The 19,864-nt window shown below is 38.4% G+C and overlaps 1 protein-coding gene across 1 annotated transcript; it reads left to right on the top strand.

The window, feature by feature from the left end:
• The first annotated feature begins 4,383 nt into the window (after positions 1-4,383).
• LOC146169816 (uncharacterized) lies at positions 4,384-17,120 on the top strand. The gene is made up of 11 exons (XM_083387435.1): positions 4,384-4,555; positions 4,961-5,150; positions 5,643-5,782; positions 5,920-6,137; positions 11,078-11,225; positions 12,001-12,181; positions 12,608-12,738; positions 13,403-13,604; positions 13,985-14,116; positions 14,541-14,637; positions 16,176-17,120. The coding sequence occupies exons 1-11, from the start codon at positions 4,466-4,468 to the stop codon at positions 16,273-16,275; spliced, it is 1,629 nt and encodes a 542-aa protein (XP_083243561.1). The 5' UTR covers positions 4,384-4,465; the 3' UTR covers positions 16,276-17,120.
• The last annotated feature ends 2,744 nt before the right edge of the window (positions 17,121-19,864 follow it).

Genomic DNA, 19,864 nt, shown 5'->3' with positions numbered 1-19,864 from the left:
AAAACAAAATGACTTTGAACGTTCCAGTTGCATATGCTTTTCTTGTTTGAGAACAGAAATGACGTCATTTGGTAACGCGATATTTATTGTCAAAATAATCGGGTATTGGTACATTATACGTATATTAAACACTCGCCAAGCTGGTACAAATCTGCAGATTTTTTTTTTTTTTTGTTGTAGCTGTTTTGGCCATATACGGCAAGGGTGATGAAACGACCACAAGCGCACCACCAACCACAACAACCATCCCTACCACAACAACCATCCCTACAACAACAACCATCCCTACCACCACAACCACGACCTCTACCACTGTTGTGAACGGAAGGTAGGTTGCTAAACTATTAGTAGCACGATTTGCTTTAACAGTTATTCGGTTTGTTCTCATAGAAAATAGAGCTGGCCCCAGCTTGTAGTTTTTTATGGCATTAGTTTGGTACAAAGGATTTAATTCATGACAGGCTGCATTTTTCGACTGTGACAAACAAATGCGAATCTAGATGGATTTTGGTAAGTTAGGCAAGGCAACTTTTCGCTAATAAGCAAGATGAAAGAAAGGAGAAATTCAAATACTGCTAAACAATGAATCTCAAACTGTTTATTTGTCTTCATCACTCCTTATTTATTTTGACAGTACAGTTCGATGAAAATGAAAAACTGGAGTACTTTCGCAATCCTCTTGATGATGCTCTATACCTCCAAACTACTATAGTCTAATCATATGTCAATGGTGTTTAACTTAAGAACTTGCTGGCCCTTTTGATAATCCTGAACTATGTCGAAGCAACGGTCTTTCTTCTTTCTGTTAAACATTGGTTTTGCGAGAAAATGTGGCACTGCATACTTTGATTAAATATGTTAGTATAACGACGGCCAAGAAAAGTACAACAAACTTGGTACGTCCTTGTGGTAATGTTGAGAAAAGTGCATTCCCAGCAATTTTATTTTGGTCGCTGGACGGTGATGAGCGATCGATTACCTCAATGCAAAAATACATTATTATGGATTACAAACTAGGGTGGGGGAATACCCAGATAAAGGGATTTTCGAAATTAGGGGTCAATTTGAAACTAATGTAATTATTTGTAAATATGTGAATTGTTTATTGTGTCTGTGTTTTCAATGATGGTGCAACAACCAGAGTTTCCATGGCTGGTCTATAGTAACTTTTTTCATTTGTATACAGCATGTTATTAGTAGAAGCGTCATCCTGAATTTTCATGCTTTTTTGGTGTTACTTTGCCTACTCTGATGCCTCATAATATATGAACTGGTCGGTGGTTTTCCGCAGCGACAAAGATTCCTTAACCATTGTAAGTCATAAAAAAAAGATCCAAATTTAAAACACGCCAGGTTTTACAGTAGGCCAAGCAAGTTATTTATGTCGTTCGTTACACTGTGACTATACTTGTTTCTTATTCCTACATACAAGGTGTTCCGTGTGCCTTCTGTTTGTACTAATCTTATATATATAGCCTATATTATTTTTTCAATAAAATATCTTTCCACAAAAGTTATCACTAATAATTTATGAACCAAATCAGATTCTTACATGGCTTAGTAATTATGATTAGGGTATATGCTCTTCTTGCATTTGAGTTTAAAAGCTCTTTTCAAACTTAATCTAAGGTGACATTTTAGTTTCAAATTGCAGCTAAAAGTTGTATAAAAACGGGTACAAAACATTGTACCACGCTCAAATGCTCCTGTAAAAAGCCTTAACCAAAAAACACTCGACGCTTAAGATAAACAAAAAGCGTTTTTATTTCATTTCTTTACCGACCCACAACCCTTAACGAACAAAAAGAAAAACGACGGTACTGTAAAAAAATGTTTTTGAACACTGGGTTGAACTCTTCTGAAGATGTGTTATCGTTGGCGCCAAACCTGTGGGCGACCACAAGAAAAAAAATAGTTTATTAAAACTGTAGGCGGACAAGAGCTGCAATGGAAATGACAAGGCTTTGCTTTGATAGGAGCTTGCATATTTCACGTTTTGTTTGTTTTATAACCAGAAGATTTAACATACGCAAAGTGCGGAGTTACTTGGAAGTTATTTCGTTTTGTTATTAATACGCGGAAAACAACAAAATAGACAACGACTGACGAGAATAAAAAGCACCTATCAAGAAGCATCAGGATGGGCTGAAGGCGAACCCACTTACAACGGTATATAACGCCGCCAGGTTGGAAAGTAAGGCCTGCGCGGGGGATTTATCCATTGATTTATCCCCAGCGCAGTTTACCGCTCAGCCGCGGTCAAAGCCGCGCATTTCGTGTAAAACCAACGTAAAATGCGGTCAGCCGCGTAAAGTCGCTCAAATGTGCAAAACTTTCGTCGCGATAACGGTCTTAAGTATAGTACTTCATTTTCAGCCGCGCAAATTTACAAATAACGTTATAACAGCCGCGCAAATTTTACAAATAACGTTATAACAGCCGCTCAAATTTGGGCAGAAATGTTATTACAGCCGCGCAATTTCAAGCTGCAAAATCGTCTCCCCCGCGCAAAATCCAAAGTTTCCAATCTGATATAACGCACCTCGCGCATAACAGCAAGCAATTAAACAAATCAAAGTGAACATCAGTTCCAAACGGGAGAGTTACATGATTTTTTTATACCTGGACGGTCATTTTCCTAAGCACGACACAGACGAGAGCGCAGCAGGCGAAGTTACCTCGTTTAGGAATTAATTGTGGGTACGTCTAAGGTTTCCCGCCAGCTCTCTTTAAATTGCTGGTTTCACCACATCGCCAACATCTCCATTTAGGTTCGTTTATTTAAATGAAGAAGGGGGGATTCGCTTACTAAACATTGAAAGGTTTATTGGTTTATTCTAATAACGTTATAACGCGTTGCCTGAATATGACTGTTATTTAAAAAACTTGCGCCACGGTGTGTTGTGGAACTTGAGGCTAACATATTTCCAACTTGAAACCATCCATTGTTTAATTTCGTCACACTGCGTATCCAAGGGATTAGTTTCCCTATTTGAGTTTGCGATTTCGTAACCATAATAGCTTTCTAAAACTCTTTGTTCACCGACTATCTACGACTATCGGCTACGACTATCGGTTTTTCACCCGACCGGTTTATTGTTATAGGTTTGGCCAACTCTTCGAATTGCCTTTGACAACTTTGTGTTTTTGTTCTTTCCTAGGGCGAATATAATGGGATGTTTAACCGGAGTTTTTTTGATTGCGTAAGCCTTCAACAGTAACAAAACATTTCACTTGCGTTAAAAGCGTTTTAAATGTTGTACTGTTAAATGTCACTCTGTTGTTTCGTTAGTAGCCTATACGCTTCACTAAAACAGCTTTGAAACTTTTAAGAATAATTTCAAAGAGAATAGTCCTCAAGACATAACAAAACATATAGATAACCAAATTATTTTCTGTATACCAATTAACTTAATTCATACCGCATACATTCTAACTATAAATATAGCTCTACAACACAACTTTCGAGGTGCCAAGCAAGGGGATTCACCAAGCGGTACTTACCCCTCCACCCCCACGAAGCGACTTGTTGGCGCAATAGTAAATGAATGTATATAAAGCATCAACTTTGTTCATTTCCTAAAGTTTGTTTATGTTTAGATGTCAAACCGTTTGGCATTGTGATACAACCCGTTGCCACAAAAAAGATAGTTACAGGCAAGTCTCTCAAGAAATTCAGCTCTGTAGCGTATTGGATAAAAAATAACAATTCGAACAATTGTTAAGCAGGTTGATCACAAGAGAAATCATTCTGCCAACGATATTTTTAAGGGTTTACATATAACGTGATTTTTCAAACTCTGATTTTGCCATTTAAATTATATGAATTTATTTTCGGGACATATCTTGTTTTTGCCGCTATCTATTTTAGGTTTACAAAGGTATGTTTGTCTGGAGCTTTGTAGAAAAGTATGCATTTGTCAAATTTTAGACATGGCGTAGATGTGGTATATTTAGTTGCGATTTTGGGGGATAAAGAAACAAAACAAGTGTGGCGTTGTCCAGGGACGCCGGAGAGGGGGGCGCGGGGGGCAAGCGCCCCTCCTGCCCTTTTGCTAATGGGCAAAAGTGCCCTTTTCATGAAAAATGATATATTGTTTTCACAGCATTAAATATTATGCGACGGAAATCATAAAGCGAACGGAAATTACAAAAAAACAATCTAGAGGGCGTGGCCGCAAAAAAATTTCTGGGGGAGTACCTCCGGACCCCCCCCCCCAATATTTCGGCTCGCTACGTTCGCCGGCGGTCTATGTTGCCCTTACCAAAAAAGTCGCCCACCTTGCCCTGAAATCGCTCCGGCATCCCTGGCGTTGTCGAATAACTTCTTTAGCTGTAGTTGCTTTGTTTTTTCTTGTTTTAATCGAGATATTTCCATTGATTAATGTTTTTCTGCCTTGTGTTAGCAAGAAAATTGCATATATAACAATTTTGGCGCGTGAATCAGAAACAAGGAAAGCAAAGCATGTCGACCCTCTTGATCCAGTTGATGATTATATCACTTTTGTTGGCCAATGTACAATCTTCCGCCATCACTCACATAACTCAAGCAGAGGTGAGTTAGATTGAAACGTTGCCCATTGACGGCGGGTTTTGTAAGATATTTGTTCTGCGATGTAACCGTATACGCTCAGGTATGATACATATAGTGCGAGTAGCTTTAGATAGACCTGTGGTAACTTTATAACAAAATGGCAACTTTATAAAACAGCCAGTCTGTGAACGCATATACATCCGACGCTTTTAAAGACCATTTAATCATTTTTCAATAACAAGATAGTCGTTTGAAAATGAATATCTAAGCCAGAAAGGTCAAAACGTTTTGATACGCACTTGTATCATTATCGGTTTATGTTTTGGCTTCGACATTGATTTTCAAGCTACATTAAAGATTCGTCCAAAGTATAACTAAAATAATAGCTCCAAGGCAAAGTTTAAACATTTTTTTTATGTTGTACAGAATTTTCTGCGTCAATTTGGCTACGTCACCGACGGCGAATCAGACCGGACAAACTCGATTAGTGGAAAAACCTTTTTCGAGGCGCTAAGAAGATTTCAAACTTTCAACGGCTTAAAAGTTACCGGTGAACTGGACCAAGCCACTGTCGCCAAAATGAATGCTGGAAGATGTGGAAATCCAGATATTGAAGGTGAGATAAAGTTTTACTTCGGAGGAAGCAAATTCGGAGAAAGAGTCGGGCAAGAGTTGGAGGAAGAGTTTGTGTAAGGTTTTGAAGAAGGGTTGAAAGAAGAGGTAAAGAGAAGAAGTTAAAGATAAAGTCGAAGAAAATAATAAAAATAGTTGCGGGAAAAGTTAGAAAAAAGATTAAGAGACGAAGAGTTAGTAAAAAAGAGTAACAGGAGAAGAGCTAATAAAAAAGAGATAGAGGAGAGTGTAATATGAAAATCGTTAAAAAGAGGGGTATAAAATTGTGCCCGCATTTACCTATCTCAAAATGTACACACATTCTAAAAAAGTGCGCACATTTTTTCCACATTTTGCGCACATTGTGCAAAACATTCTTGCATCCCTGCCATGAACAAGTCAAGTCATTTGAAAATAGTGACTCAAGTTATCGTGCGTGCGTGCGTAGCTATAGTTTACTGCTGTAATCTAACCATCGCATTGTGCTTATTTTCAGGCACAGACGACAACCTCAACAGCAAGTATGTGTTATGGGGATCTGAGTGGCAGAATGTTGACCTGACTTACAAGATCACAAGGTACACTTCAGACCTCACGAAATCTGAAGTCGACAACGAAATCTATGAAGCATCAAAGGTGCATAACCAGCGCAAACGGTCTTCTATACAATACATTATAATAAAGCAATTGGCAACGTTGAAATCCCTGATATGTCCGGAAATATCCGGACGTATGGCGACCCTAGTCTTAAGCGCTCTCCATATTATTTTCAGTTTTGGTCCGACGTGTCGAATATAACATTCCGGCAGGTAGCGCCCGAGGACGAGGCCGACATCGAAATTAAGTTCATCGCCTTTTACCATGGTGACGGAGGTCCGTTTGATGGACCTGGCAAGGTTCTGGCCCACGCCTTTTCACCAACATCGGGGGGAGACATTCATTTTGACGAATCGGAAACATGGAGCGTAGACGGAAAGATTGGTATTAAGTCGTCGGAAGTTAAATTAATTCGACTTGATGCAACACAATTATCTTAAGTTGAGCTGTCGCTGTCAACCCTAGCCACACTACTTCAAGGAGTTTTAAGTAACCGAAACCTCTTTCCAGTGTTGTAATGACTTAACTGACTGAAGTGCACCTAAGTCACTGTTTTCAAAAGAATTGGCTTTTATGACAAGGACTTGACTTGAAATTGATTTGCTCTCATTACGACTTGACATGGACTTAAGTTTTTTTTCAAATGACAGGACTGCCTTTTTCTATATCTACAGCAGGTTCTTATTTTCAGTAAAACCCGTAACAGATTTTTGTATTGCAGTCAATCTGAGAATCGTGGCCGCGCACGAGTTTGGACACAGCTTGGGGATTTCTCACAGTAACACCGTGCAAGCTTTAATGGCACCTTATTACAACCCAAGGACCAAAGATCTCCACAAAGACGATAAAGAAGGTAATATTAAGTCACAGCACTTGTCTGAGGAAGAACACAACACTTATTTAAGGAAATTTTATAGCTATATATTCCACTGCGTCTGTTGTTTAAAGTTCTGATAATAATTAATGAGAGGTAAATTATTCAGCATTTTTGTCAAGATCGTGACTTATTAGTCAAATTGTCTATCGGTACAGTTTTGCCTTGGATGACTTCCATAGATTATATTAGGCTACTGTGACGTCTAGCTTCAACCTTATAACCTGTAGTCTTATTTTTAATACTAAATCTGTTGCTCTTACCTAAAAGAGGCCTTCTGGTAATATGATTAAATCTTTTTACACTAGGGAGAGCGTTTTGTATTGATCGACATGTTGCCTCGTCGAACTAAATCTTTTTGCATATCGATGCTCGTCCTATACTAGGGCGATATTGGCGCCGATCCGATGAATTAAATAGGAATTTAAGCCATAATTTGCGATTAAATCCAGGGATTCTATCTTGAAAGGTTAATTTTTCTTAAAATAATAGGTTTACAACTGCAGGTAACTAAACTTGGTCAAGTTAGAGCAAATTTAGTCTATAAATAAAACAAAATGACTTTGAACGTTCCAGTTGCATATGCTTTTCTTGTTTGAGAACAGAAATGACGTCATTTGGTATCGCGATATTTATTGCCAAAATAATCGGGTATTGGTACCTATACGTATATTAAACACTCGCCAAGCTGTCACAAATCTGCCGCTTTTAATTTTTTTGGTGTTTTGGTTTTCAGCTGTCCAGGCCATATACGGCAAGGGTGATGAAACGACCACAAGCGCACCACCAACCACAACAACCATCCCTACCACCACAACCATCCCTACAACCACCACCACAACCATCCCTACCACCACAACCACGACCTCTACCACTGTTGTGAATGGAAGGTAGGTTGCTAAACTATTAGTAGCACGATTTGCTTTAACAGTTATTCGGTTTGTTCTCATAGAAAATAGAGCTGGCCCCAGCTTGTAGTTTTTTATGGCATTAGTTTGGTACAAAGGATTTAATTTATGTCTGGCTGTATTTTTCGACTGTGACAAGCAAATGCGAATCTAGATGGGTTTTGGTAAGTTAGGCAGGGCAATTTTTCGCTAATAAGCAAGATGAAAGAAAGGAGAAATTCAAACACTGCTAAACAATGAATCTCAAACTGTTTATTTGTCTTCATCACTCCTTATTTATTTTGACAGCATCAGTTCGATGAAAATGAAAAACTGGAGTACTTTCGCAACCCTCTTGATGATGCTCTATACCTCCAAACTACTATAGTCTAATCATATGTCAATGGTGTTTAACTTAAGAACTTGCTGGCCCTTTTGATAATCCTGAACTATGTCGAAGCAACGGTCTTTCTTCTTTCTGTTAAACATTGGTTTTGCGAGAAAATGTGGCACTGCATACTTTGATTAAATATGTTAGTATAACGACGGCCAAGAAAAGTACAACAAACTTGGTACGTCCTTGTGGTAATGTTGAGAAAAGTGCATTCCCAGCAATTTTATTTTGGTCGCTGGACGGTGATGAGCGATCGATTACCTCAATGCAAAAATACATTATTATGGATTACAAACTAGGGTGGGGGAATACCCAGATAAAGGGATTTTCGAAATTAGGGGTCAATTTGAAACTAATGTAATTATTTGTAAATATGTGAATTGTTTATTGTGTCTGTGTTTTCAATGATGGTGCAACAACCAGAGTTTCCATGGCTGGCCTATAGTAACTTTTTTCATTTGTATACAGCATGTTATTAGTAGAAGCGTCATCCTGAATTTTCATGCTTTATTGGTGTTACTTTGCCTACTCTGATGCCTCATAATATATGAACTGGTCGGTGGTTTTCCGCAGCGACAAAGATTCCTTAACCATTGTAAGTCATAAAAAAAAGATCCAAATTTAAAACACGCCAGGTTTTACAGTAGGCCAAGCAAGTTATTTATGTCGTTCGTTACACTGTGACTATACTTGTTTCTTATTCCTACATACAATGTGTTCCGTGTGCCTTCTGTTTGTATTAATCTTATAGCCTATATTATTTTTTCAATAAAATATCTTTCCACAAAAGTGATCACTAATAATTTATGAACCAAATCAGATTCTTACATGGCTTAGTAATTATGATTAGGGTATATGCTCTTCTTGCATTTGAGTTTAAAAGCTCTTTTCAAACTTAATCTAAGGTGACATTTTAGTTTCAAATTGCAGCTAAAAGGTGTATTAAAACGGGTACAAAACATTGTACGACGCTCAAATGCTCCTGTAAAAAGCCTCAACCAAAAAACACTCGACGCTTACGATAAACAAAAAGCGTTTTTATTTCATTTCTTTACCGACCCACAACCCTTAACGAACAAAAAGAAAAACGACGGTACTGTAAAAAAATGTTTTTGAACACTGGGTTGAACTCTTCTGAAGATGTGTTATCGTTGGCGCCAAACCTGTGGGCGACCACAAGAAAAAAAATAGTTTATTAAAACTGTAGGCGGACAAGAGCTGCAATGGAAATGACAAGGCTTTGCTTTGATAGGAGCTTGCATATTTCACGTTTTGGTTGTTTTATAACCAGAAGATTTAACATACGCAAAGTGCGGAGTTACTTGGAAGTTATTTCGTTTTGTTATTAATACGCGGAAAACAACAAAATAGACAACGACTGACGAGAATAAAAAGCACCTATCAAGAAGCATCAGGATGGGCTGAAGGCGAACCCACTTACAACGGTATATAACGCCCAGGTTGGAAAGTAAGGCCTGCGCGGGGGATTTATCCATTGATTTATCCCCAGCGCAGTTTCCCGCTCAGCCGCGGTAATGGCCGCGCATTTCGTATAAAACCAACGTAAAATGCGGTCAGCCGCGAAAAATTGCTCAAATGCGCAACACTTCCGTCGCGATAACGGTTTTCAGTCTAGTACTCCATTTTCAGCCGTGCAAATTTTACAAATAACGTTATAACAGCCGCGCAAATTTGGGCAGAAATGTTATTACAGCCGCGCAATTTCAAGCTGCAAAATCGTCTCCCCCGCGCAAAATCCAAAGTTTCCAATCTGATGTAACGCACCTCGCGCATAACAACAAGCAATTAAACAAATCAAAGTGAACATCAGTTCCAAACAGGAGAGTTACATGATTTTTTATACCTGGACGGTCATTTTCCTAAGCACGAGACAGACGAGAGCGCAGCAGGCGAAGTTACCTCGTTTAGGAATTAATTGTGGGTACGTCTAAGGTTTCCCGCCAGCTCTCTTTAAATTGCTGGTTTCACCACATCGCCAACATCTCCATTTAGGTTCGTTTATTTAAATGAAGAAGGGGGGATTCGCCTACTAAACATTGAAAGGTTTATTGGTTTATTCTAATAACGTTATAACGCGTTGCCTGAATATGACTGTTATTTAAAAAACTTGCGCCACGGTGTGTTGTGGAACTTGAGGCTAACATATTTCCAACTTGAAACCATCCATTGTTTAATTTCGTCACACTGCGTATCCAAGGGATTAGTTTCCCTATTTGAGTTTGCGATTTCGTAACCATAATACAAGCGAGCTTTCTAAAACTCTTTGTTCACCTAGTCCGCCCATTGTTGTCAATTTCGCCACCTCTTTAGCTTTGTTAACTTTGGGATACGTCTGGCGTGCCACATTTTAAGCATCAAACGCCTTCGGGGCAAATAACATAATATTTAACGGAGTACTTTGATGTAAGTTGTGCGTTTTTTTTAGGTTCTAGAAGAACATTTTCAGAGTTGGAAAAAACGTGAAATGAATTTTAGCATATAAATTGTCCCGTAATATACGCCAAGCTATTAAAACTAAGATTTTTTTTAAATAAAACAAAAAAAACATTTCATTTGCGCTGAAAGCGATTTAATTGTTCTGTTAAATGTCAATGTCCGTCTTTGGTGTTATACTTACCATTGGCATTAATTAAAAAAAAAACAGAGGCATGGTATCCCCTTAAAATAAAATTAGACCCAATGAAATCATTTTCTGTTTCGCAATGAATATTAAACTGGATTCAGTTGTCATTTGCGCACAAGTTCGCTCGAGAACAACAAGTGTTTTTAAGATTAAATGTTTTAGGGCGTCACGTCATGACGTAACTTTTTGACGTCATTCCTAAAACTTTCATGACCATAAAAAATCCTGGATCCACCCCTGATGCCCGAATATGACTGTCTTTAACTTGCACCATAGCGTCATGTGTTACGTTGGGTAGTAAGTTGGCAACTTGAAACCAGCAGTTTAATTTTATCGCAGTGTGCAACCAAAACACATAGTCTTCTACCTGGCCGAATTTTTGTTATCAATTTCGCTATGATCGGAATACCCGCCGGGAAGATTTCTCAGGGGGATTTTAACCTAACAAAGGCTCGTCAGTTTTGAAGAGTGTCGTAATAATCAGATAGCTAGCGCAACAATTGTGACATAAAATGCCTGAGACGCTTTCGTTTAGTTCAGAGACTGTGCAACAGTCCCGCGAAACTAATCAAAGAATAATAATAATGTACACCAAATTTATCGAAATCTTGTCTTTTGCGATATGGTTTTGCTGCGTCCAAACCGCCCCTGTCCTTACAAAGATGGAAGTACAAGAAGCACAAGTAAGTACAATTGAGACACCGTTGGCTATCTTGTGGTGTTGCAATTAATCAAAAATTATGCATTGGCGTTTTCCCGGAGATGTAGCGTTTGAATATCTGCGATATTTTAAAAGCTTTTTTCTAAATTTCGTGAACAAAATGTAAACGAAAACATTGTTTGAAATGACATAAGGTTTTATACGCCTTAAAACATCGCCTATCAAACGGTGGCTTAAAGCCCATTCGGCGCCATAGATCAGTTCGCAGGTGAACCACAGACCTAGGGTGGGGTTTTAACCGTTCTCCCCAATCACTGGGGACCGTGGAGCGGTCTTTAGGGAGCCGTACACATACATTATTTGAAGTATTCTCCAGTACAGGTCAACCTCATGGTTTATGTTATGGTATTATCACTTTCTTTGTCGCGTATCGTGAGGCATTTTTCTCAAACTTGAGAAGGAGGTGGCACAAAAGTTAGACGGCTATTTTTGGCTCCACAACCCTTAAAAAGTTAACAACCACCGCCTAAATATACTGACGCTCGTCAGATTAAGTTATTTTTTACATGCACATAAACATGCCTACTATTTGAAGTTATGTCGGTATGAATTCATTTTAAAACATGTATTTTTGGTATTTTATTTAAATTTTAAAACGTTATAGGCTGGGGACTTTTGTGACTGTGTTACCAAGTCAGATTCGTACATTTTTCTCAAGTTAAAACTGAAATTGCACCTCAGCCGCAAGTTAAGTTTAGTCTATACACCTCCGACCAATTAAACGGTTTACGTTTCAGGAATACTTGCGCCTATATGGCTACGCGCCTACAGTCGATGCAGGCAAGAGCGGTTCTGTGACAAACGAGTCTCAGTCCAAGGCCATAAAATCCTTCCAGCGCGTGGCAAACCTCGAAATTACCGGAGAACTGGATCAAGCTACGCTCGCTAAAATGTCAGAAAAAAGATGCGGCAATAAAGGTGAGACTTTCTGCGGCGTTACACAATTCGCAAGTTAAAAACCCGAGTAAAACCAGGATCTTAAGACAGTATAGACGAAATACACATTCCTTCAAAAAATGTCTGATTCCTCTGGATTTACCCGGGTTTTCAACTTTTGAGTTTTATTGCTTATATACGCGTCAGCGGAACAATGATCGACAAGCCGAAACCCAGTGCCAATGGTTTTGGATTGCACAAAGACACGCCCTTTTATACAATTCGCAAGTTTTCTGTCTAATAATCATTTCGTTATTTTATTAAGTTTATCGTTCTAATGCGGCAAATCCAATCCTAGCGAGAACAATACAATCCGTGCAAAATACGCTTACCGGCATTATGGACTTTGCTATAACAATTTTTTGTTGAACGTCGGGGTTTTCCACAGTGAGGTGTATATTATTGCAGATATAAACATGGTCAGCAAGTATTCGATAATTGGCTGGTGGCGTAAAACTTCTCGTACGTACAAGATCAACAAGTATACCCCAGACCTGACAAAAGCTGAAGTAGACTTTGACATCTCTGAGGGGTTCAAGGTAATTCGACATGTTTAGTTTTGCTATGTATCATCAAAACGACCGATAAAATAGGAAATTACAGGTCTCAGAATTTATACTGTGTACAAGCTATAGCAGGGGTTCTTAAACTGGGGTCCATGGACCCCTTCGGGATCCGCGAACTGGTTTTAGGGGGTCAATAAAGGGCTATTCGAAAATTAGTGTATATTTAAAAAGGAATCAATTTTGTAAAGAAAACAGTTTAATAAGAATAAAACGGTTTTGCACTGAATCATAGTTAGACTCCATTTCGCTTTCACATTTTTTGGACCGAAATCAACAGATTTAAAGTCTGCTTGTATTGTGACGTCAATTTGTGACGTCATTTTTGGGAATTTCTTGCCTACCGGGGTCCATGCGAACTCAAAAAAAAAATTAGGGGTCGGCCGTAAAAAAGTTTAAGAACCTCTGGTCTATAGGTTTCGCCTATTTGTTGCGAATTGTTACGTGTTGAATGCTGGCAAAAATAGGCACATCAGGATGCGCACTCGCCTCACTCGCTTGCGTGGCGCGCCTATTAAAGGAAAAACAAATATCGCATGATATAAAAAGAAGGATAACCCTGAGCTCGAAGGACTTCCTGTTGTCTATTATTATACAGATCCAAGCTATAGTTTTACGAAGCAAAACAATATTTTTTCAGATGTGGTCCGACAAGTCAAAGCTATCATTCCAACAAGTTAACCCAAACGAAAAGGCCGACATTGAGATCTCGTTTGAGACTGGCGACCACGGCGACGGGAGCTCTTTCGATGGAACTAGAGTCCTGGCACACGCGTTTTTTGGTGGCGACGTGCATTTCAACGAAGCGTATAGTTGGAAAACTGCTTGCACCGGGGGTTACGGTACGTTTTAAAGACCGACAAAAACACTTTGCTGAACCCACTCATAGAAAAGTAAACCGGTAAGTTTAAAAATGCCTTTAAGTGTGAGAAATTAGCGGTAGCGAAACAAGGATAAAATTTATAAACTTCAATTCAATACACAAAGTGGTGATAAAAGACGATTGTCTCTAAGAGTGTTTTTCTGTCATAACGCTAAACAACTCTAGGTGCAGGTCAATCTGCACAGTATTTGCTGAGATTTGCCAATTGTGCTGCGAAAATTGGCAGTGGGTCTGAAACTAAGCAATAAAAAAACGACTAATACCCCGGTTGTGAGTATTTTTTACAAACGGACACATATTTGCGGCAACTGAAATAATTTTTGTTTTAAATTTGTCAAGAAAACCTGAAATTGGTAGCTGCGCATGAGTTCGGCCACAGCTTGGGAATTGGCCACAGTGATGTAAAAGATGCCATTATGTGGCCCTATTTCGGGCCATCTAAAACGGAGCTTCATCAAGACGACATAGAAGGTATTTCCATGGCTACAAGTTGTAAAAACTGAAATATTATCCTGTCATCAGCGGCACCAGCAGCGCCACAAAAAATTGTGTGGTAGCTTGTTTTGATATATATTGTTACTGCATGGTCTTTAAAATACTATAGAATTCTGACTCGTCGTATATTGTAAAAAGTTGGGCGCCAAATGTATTTGATTTAAAATTTCAAATTCGTTGGTAATGTTGAAAGACAAATTACAAACTGTCGGACAACCGTGTATAAGTTACGAACTTTATATGCTAGGCTTATGTAAATAACGTCGGTTAGTAGAAAGAAAAGCACGATAGAGTAGACTATATTACTCCCGACCAAAGTAGGATTGGAGGTAATGCACTATAAGTTTCTCATTTGAACAACGTGATTTTTATGTCATAAAGCATACATTTTTGTCACCAGCCATCCAACTTATATATGGCAAGAACGTCGAAAAACCCGACACAACCACCAACACCACTACCACGCTACGGCCGCCGACGAACGCATGTAGTGGCAGGTCAGAAAATATTCGCTTTTTTGGGCCAATAATTGGCGCTTAGATTACACTATACTTACTAATTTGGGGAGACTTTGTGCATAGAAGCTTCCTTAGTCAACCGATTAGTAGACTTTCAAAAATAGATAAGAACCAAAAGTGAAACATCTTGTTTTTAAGTCACTTTAAGAGTTTAAACTTTAAAGTGTCAGCAGGTGTGTTAATTAAATTCATTTTGCGATGAAATGGTTACAGGCAACACACATATATTTAAGCGAGTGTAAAAAATAGCTCTCAAATATCCAAAATATTTTTTATTTTGTAACAATGTAAATTAGGCTTCCTTAATATAACACTACTCGTATTTTTGAAATATGTCTGTATAAGCTTAATAATATAATTAACATGGCCTTTGTATTTGAATTTAATCTTATGTGAAAGTTTTGACTTTTAATCATACTCGTAGCAATCGAGGCAGATCCAGGGGGGACACAAGGTCATGCCCTTTGTTCGCTATTCATTTCGATGTATGTTTAAAATGTCACGTCTCTCCCTTGCTTCCTTGGATGTATTAATACCTTTATCATTTGCACATTTGCAACTTTAAACGATTTCATTAATTTTTTTTTTAATACCGGTACCTCGGAACTACGAAAATGGCCCGAACCACCTAAATACCTTAAACTTCTGAAACGGTCTTTTAAATAATAGCCTACTTCTTTAACTACAACAGAAAATTGGCAGTAAGTGTTTGTAAGAGATTTCTGTAAAAAAATTTCTGTAAAATGTAAAAGTTCGTGGCGGCCATCTAAACCGAGCAGTAAAAAACGGTAGTATCTGCATTACCAGGGGTAGGACATTATGTTTTACGGCGGGCCGCATGAATAACATAACATAACATGCGTGACGCATTCAGCATAGATAAAATGTAGGCTATATATACATTTAAGTGGTGGGGGCAATAATCCAATAGCTCAAGGGTTAAAAATACGTGAAAATTTTGCACAGAAGAACTTACACTGCCTTTTATTTGCTTTTTAAAGTTTTAAGGTGCCGATGAGTTTCTTGCGATACAATGCACATATTACAAAAACGGTATAAATCGGGAGAAACACCAAAAATAGATTAAACTGAATTAGGTTGACAAAATGTTATGCTTTTAGAGATTGGAAAACAGTGGTAAATTTCGTCCCAAACATTATAAGACGGAATACTTTCGATCGAAGCACAAAAAATTCATTTACAAATATTAGACTAATTTCGACAAACTTCCGTTTGCAAGAGTGTCACAGTGCAGAGGCCTACTTTTGTCTGTAAAGAAGGCCAAAAACGCGTGGAACTTACGAGAAAAACAAACAAAATTCGTGCAAAACACGAAAACATTTTTTTTAAGTCGTCCTGGTTTGTATTTTAAGAAAACTGAGCTAGGGGCAGGATTATATTGCTTGGCTGGCCGTAATTTGCCCAGGTCTGTGCATGATAGTTCTGAAACCAGTTTGGGGTATATAACCTATACACATGGTACTAATTTTGTCTGTTAACGTGTTATTTTTCCACAGCATCAGCACGCTTACGAGGTTGGACAACTTGACTAGATTGACCATTGCATCAGGGAGCCTTATAATGATGTTGTACTTCACTACTATGGGCAAAATGTAAAGAATGTGACAAATGTCAATTATTATGTGTTAATATATGTAATGTTTTCGGAAACACTTCATTCCAATATAAATTGAGGTGTTTTTCTTTAGTATGTTGTACGTAAATTGATGTGAATAATCTTGAAAAATGCATTGTATATTCTATCTTCATTTTCGCGTAGTTTTATACGACGTTGCAAGGTACTGCTTGGGTAATTTATACTTCAGTGCTTTCCAGCCAGTGGGCCTCGACCCCATGTTAGTGAACCCAAGGCTCGAACAGCCTGAAAAAGGACACTCTTATCTTAATTCTACGTCGCATGTGACGAACTTGTCTCCAATCAAGCCTCGACTTAATGTGATAATATCCAATGTGCAAGCTCAATTTGGCATTAATTGTAAATTGCATGTGTATACATTGTTTCTTTGCTTATTATTTTGTTTTTTTATTCATTTGGTCGTGTCTCATTGTGGGACGACATAAGCTTGGATATTATGGCGACACATGAATGAAACATGATCTCCATGCTCGAATATCCAGAACGAAGGTGACCAGAAACGAACATTTGAGCGATAGGTTCAACAAATGACCTTCTCAGATTTGTTACAGCGTACGCTTGATGTTTTCGGAAGCCGTCAATTTTTATGTAAATTATGTATATTGCAGTTGTGCCCCCATTTGCTGTAACCTTGTTTTCATAATGAAGCATAAAGGCTGAGTTTTAACGATGTATGTGGTTAGTCTTGCAAGTGCTGACGTTGTGTACATATTTTTTAAACGAAAAAAATTAGATGAAGTGCATGTAAGACAAAAAGTGTGGCCTACATTATGTATTTTGAAATGATGCGAAGTAATAATGTTGACAAAACTTATTATGGAATCGTACTGATTGCTTAGCCTTATATGACTGTTTATGTCTTATACTTATAGTTGTATATACGATTTAACATAGCTAATACAATTTTATAATTAACTCATATGCGGTAAAAACAATGACTTGTCTCCTAATAACGAGTACATTTGGCCAAATACCCCGGGAAAGGCATGGAGTATATAAAGTGGCGTGGCCAGCCAAAAATGTTTCGGGGGCCTAATATTTTGAACTTAAACTAGAGAAGTATTTCGTTTGGGACACCGTCTATCGATGAATATAAAACCAAGGTATGCTGAACAGGCAAGGTATATACTTAACAATTTGTTTACTTATTATTTAAGAAGTTCCATTTCTTCCTAGTGTACAGATTTAAAAGAGCTCTTTCTAAAGTAGAGCTGATATTCTGTTTCAAATTACAGTTAAAAAAATAAAAATAAAATAACACTGAAATACACTAACAACTGCTGTGAAGGGTGTTACCCAAAACACTCGACGCTTTAGGTAGACAAAAAACGTTTTTATTTCATTTATTTACCGACCCACAACCCCAAACGAACAGAAACGAAAAAACGACGGTAATACAAAAAAAAAAGGAAATATGCTTTTGAACACTGGGTGGAACTCTGTGAAACGTGTGTTCTCGTTGGCGCCGACTTGTGGCCGACAAAACGAAAAAAAAATTAATATTTCAAAAACATTTGATTATAACTGTACGTGGGACAGGGCAGGTGCGGTCTGCAAGTGGCAGCTTTCCAAAAACAGAGCGCTATATGAAACAAGAATGCCCCGTAAGGCGCTGAATTTGGTACCGACGTTTAAAAAGGGAACAACGCAATGGCGTGAATCGTTTGTCGTCTCACAGCTGTTCGATCACAGGCTCGTATGGGATTGAGAGGGCTTTGCTTTGACGTTTTTTACGAGTATTGTGCACTCGTGATATCGGTAAAGTTCACATGGATAAGGAACAAGGGGTGTCGTAGTTTGCGCGGAGATTTTTAACCATTCAACAACATACAGATTTCGCTTTTACCCTTTCCAGGGCATACAGATTTTGCTTTCAGCCATTTTAGAGCATAGAGAGTTAGTTTTCAGCCATTCCACAGAATACAGATTTTGCTTTTTTTAGGTTTTTGTAGCAAGGAGCCGGCAAAATACGCAGATGGTGGATTTGGTGCATGCGTAAGTCGTGATATTTTTAAAGGCGGCTCTGAACCGCGCGTGCTTGTCAAGCGCGCCAGCAAGCGGGCACCAGCAGCGAGAGAATAGAAAAAAAGAGAAAGAGAGTGGCGCTGCAGCGCGAGAAGAAGGCAAAGTCACCAAGCGTTGAAAGCAAGCACACGCGCCATACTATAACACACACACGCAGCAGTAAAGCACCGACTGATTGATACTAGATAAGCTTTAATTGTTTATATTATTAATTTGATTTTGAGGCTTAAAAAAAAAAGCTAAAACAACAGTTGTATATGTGCATTGCGCTGCACTTTTAAATCGCGAGTTTGGCTTTAAATTTCATTTAATATTTACTGAACTGTAAGGTGTACAGTAAGATGTACGGCTTGATAACAACAAACAAAAGCCACAAAAACGTAAATTGGGGTTAGCACCGCATTTTTTAACGTATCCGATTGCGTTTTTTCGCTATCGATGAGTGTACTATGATTAGCGGTTTGAAAACTCGCCAAGGTGCCCGAATGCTTTGCTCGACGTTCGTAATTTTTGCTCGACGTTCGTAAGTACTTGTTTTATTCGGCGCTAAGTTTTAGGGCGTCCCAGGCACCGATTTGCCGTTATTGCACCACGAGCGAGACAGCTTTGAAGAAATTAGCAGCGCGTTTAACGCACCGTCGCTGGTCATCAAATATCTGTGCGAAAGATGAAAAAATCCGGGCTTTGAAACACTGTCGAAAGTTTCCATATTTAAGTTTGTGGTTCGTGATTAAATCGACTAGAATTGTACAACACGGCCGTTTAGAAATAAACACGTATTATGTAACGTTACGGTGTGAAAACTATAAGTGTTTCTATACGTATTTCAAGCAAAAAAACAATCTAAAAAAACAGGTTGATCGCCGAATCAACCTTCAACGCGGAGTATTTTATCTTTAAAGTGCGTTAATGCGTAAAAAAACGCTTGCTTCATCGTTTTTTTTGTAGTCGCACGTTTACCCTTGTAATACAGAAAAGGTAAGATATTTGTCATTGAAAAACATTACGGAAAATACAACAAAACAAGAAAAAATACAACACAAGCGAACTGCACAGTGCCAGAAAATGGGGAAACTCTGTCACAACAAACAAACAAAAGGAAGTCGATACTTTTTTAGAGTTTTTTTGTGTGATAACACGGAACATGAAACTAGGATTACGATGGACAATAATTCAACTATAACATTTATATTTATATTTCATATAGTAGTTTAAGATGTACAGCTTGCGACGGCCAGCGTGCATAGGATTGGGCAACAGTGTTGCCGTAGACGGGCGCCGAAATGGGAAAGCACCATAAGCCTATCGTGATTTTTTTTGCGACATTTGTAGAAAAAAGGGGCGAGGCGCTACGTAGCACCCATTAAAGGTGTATTGTTTCGGCATGTACTCGGTGCTTTGTTCGTTCGCTTTTAAGATAGAACTGTTTTCGCTGGATTCGAACCTTAGCCGTTCAGCAAAACGTTCTACGATCAATCTACCTTATGATTGGGACCGATACTTCGTATTTCATTTCAAAACCGT

The sequence above is a fragment of the Ascidiella aspersa genome, chromosome 1 (assembly GCF_963924565.1).
Source record: "Ascidiella aspersa chromosome 1, kaAscAspe10.2, whole genome shotgun sequence".
Taxonomy (NCBI): domain Eukaryota; kingdom Metazoa; phylum Chordata; class Ascidiacea; order Phlebobranchia; family Ascidiidae; genus Ascidiella; species Ascidiella aspersa.
The sequence above is the reverse complement of the archived record's forward strand: the minus strand, read 5'-3'. Positions and strand labels throughout refer to the sequence as shown.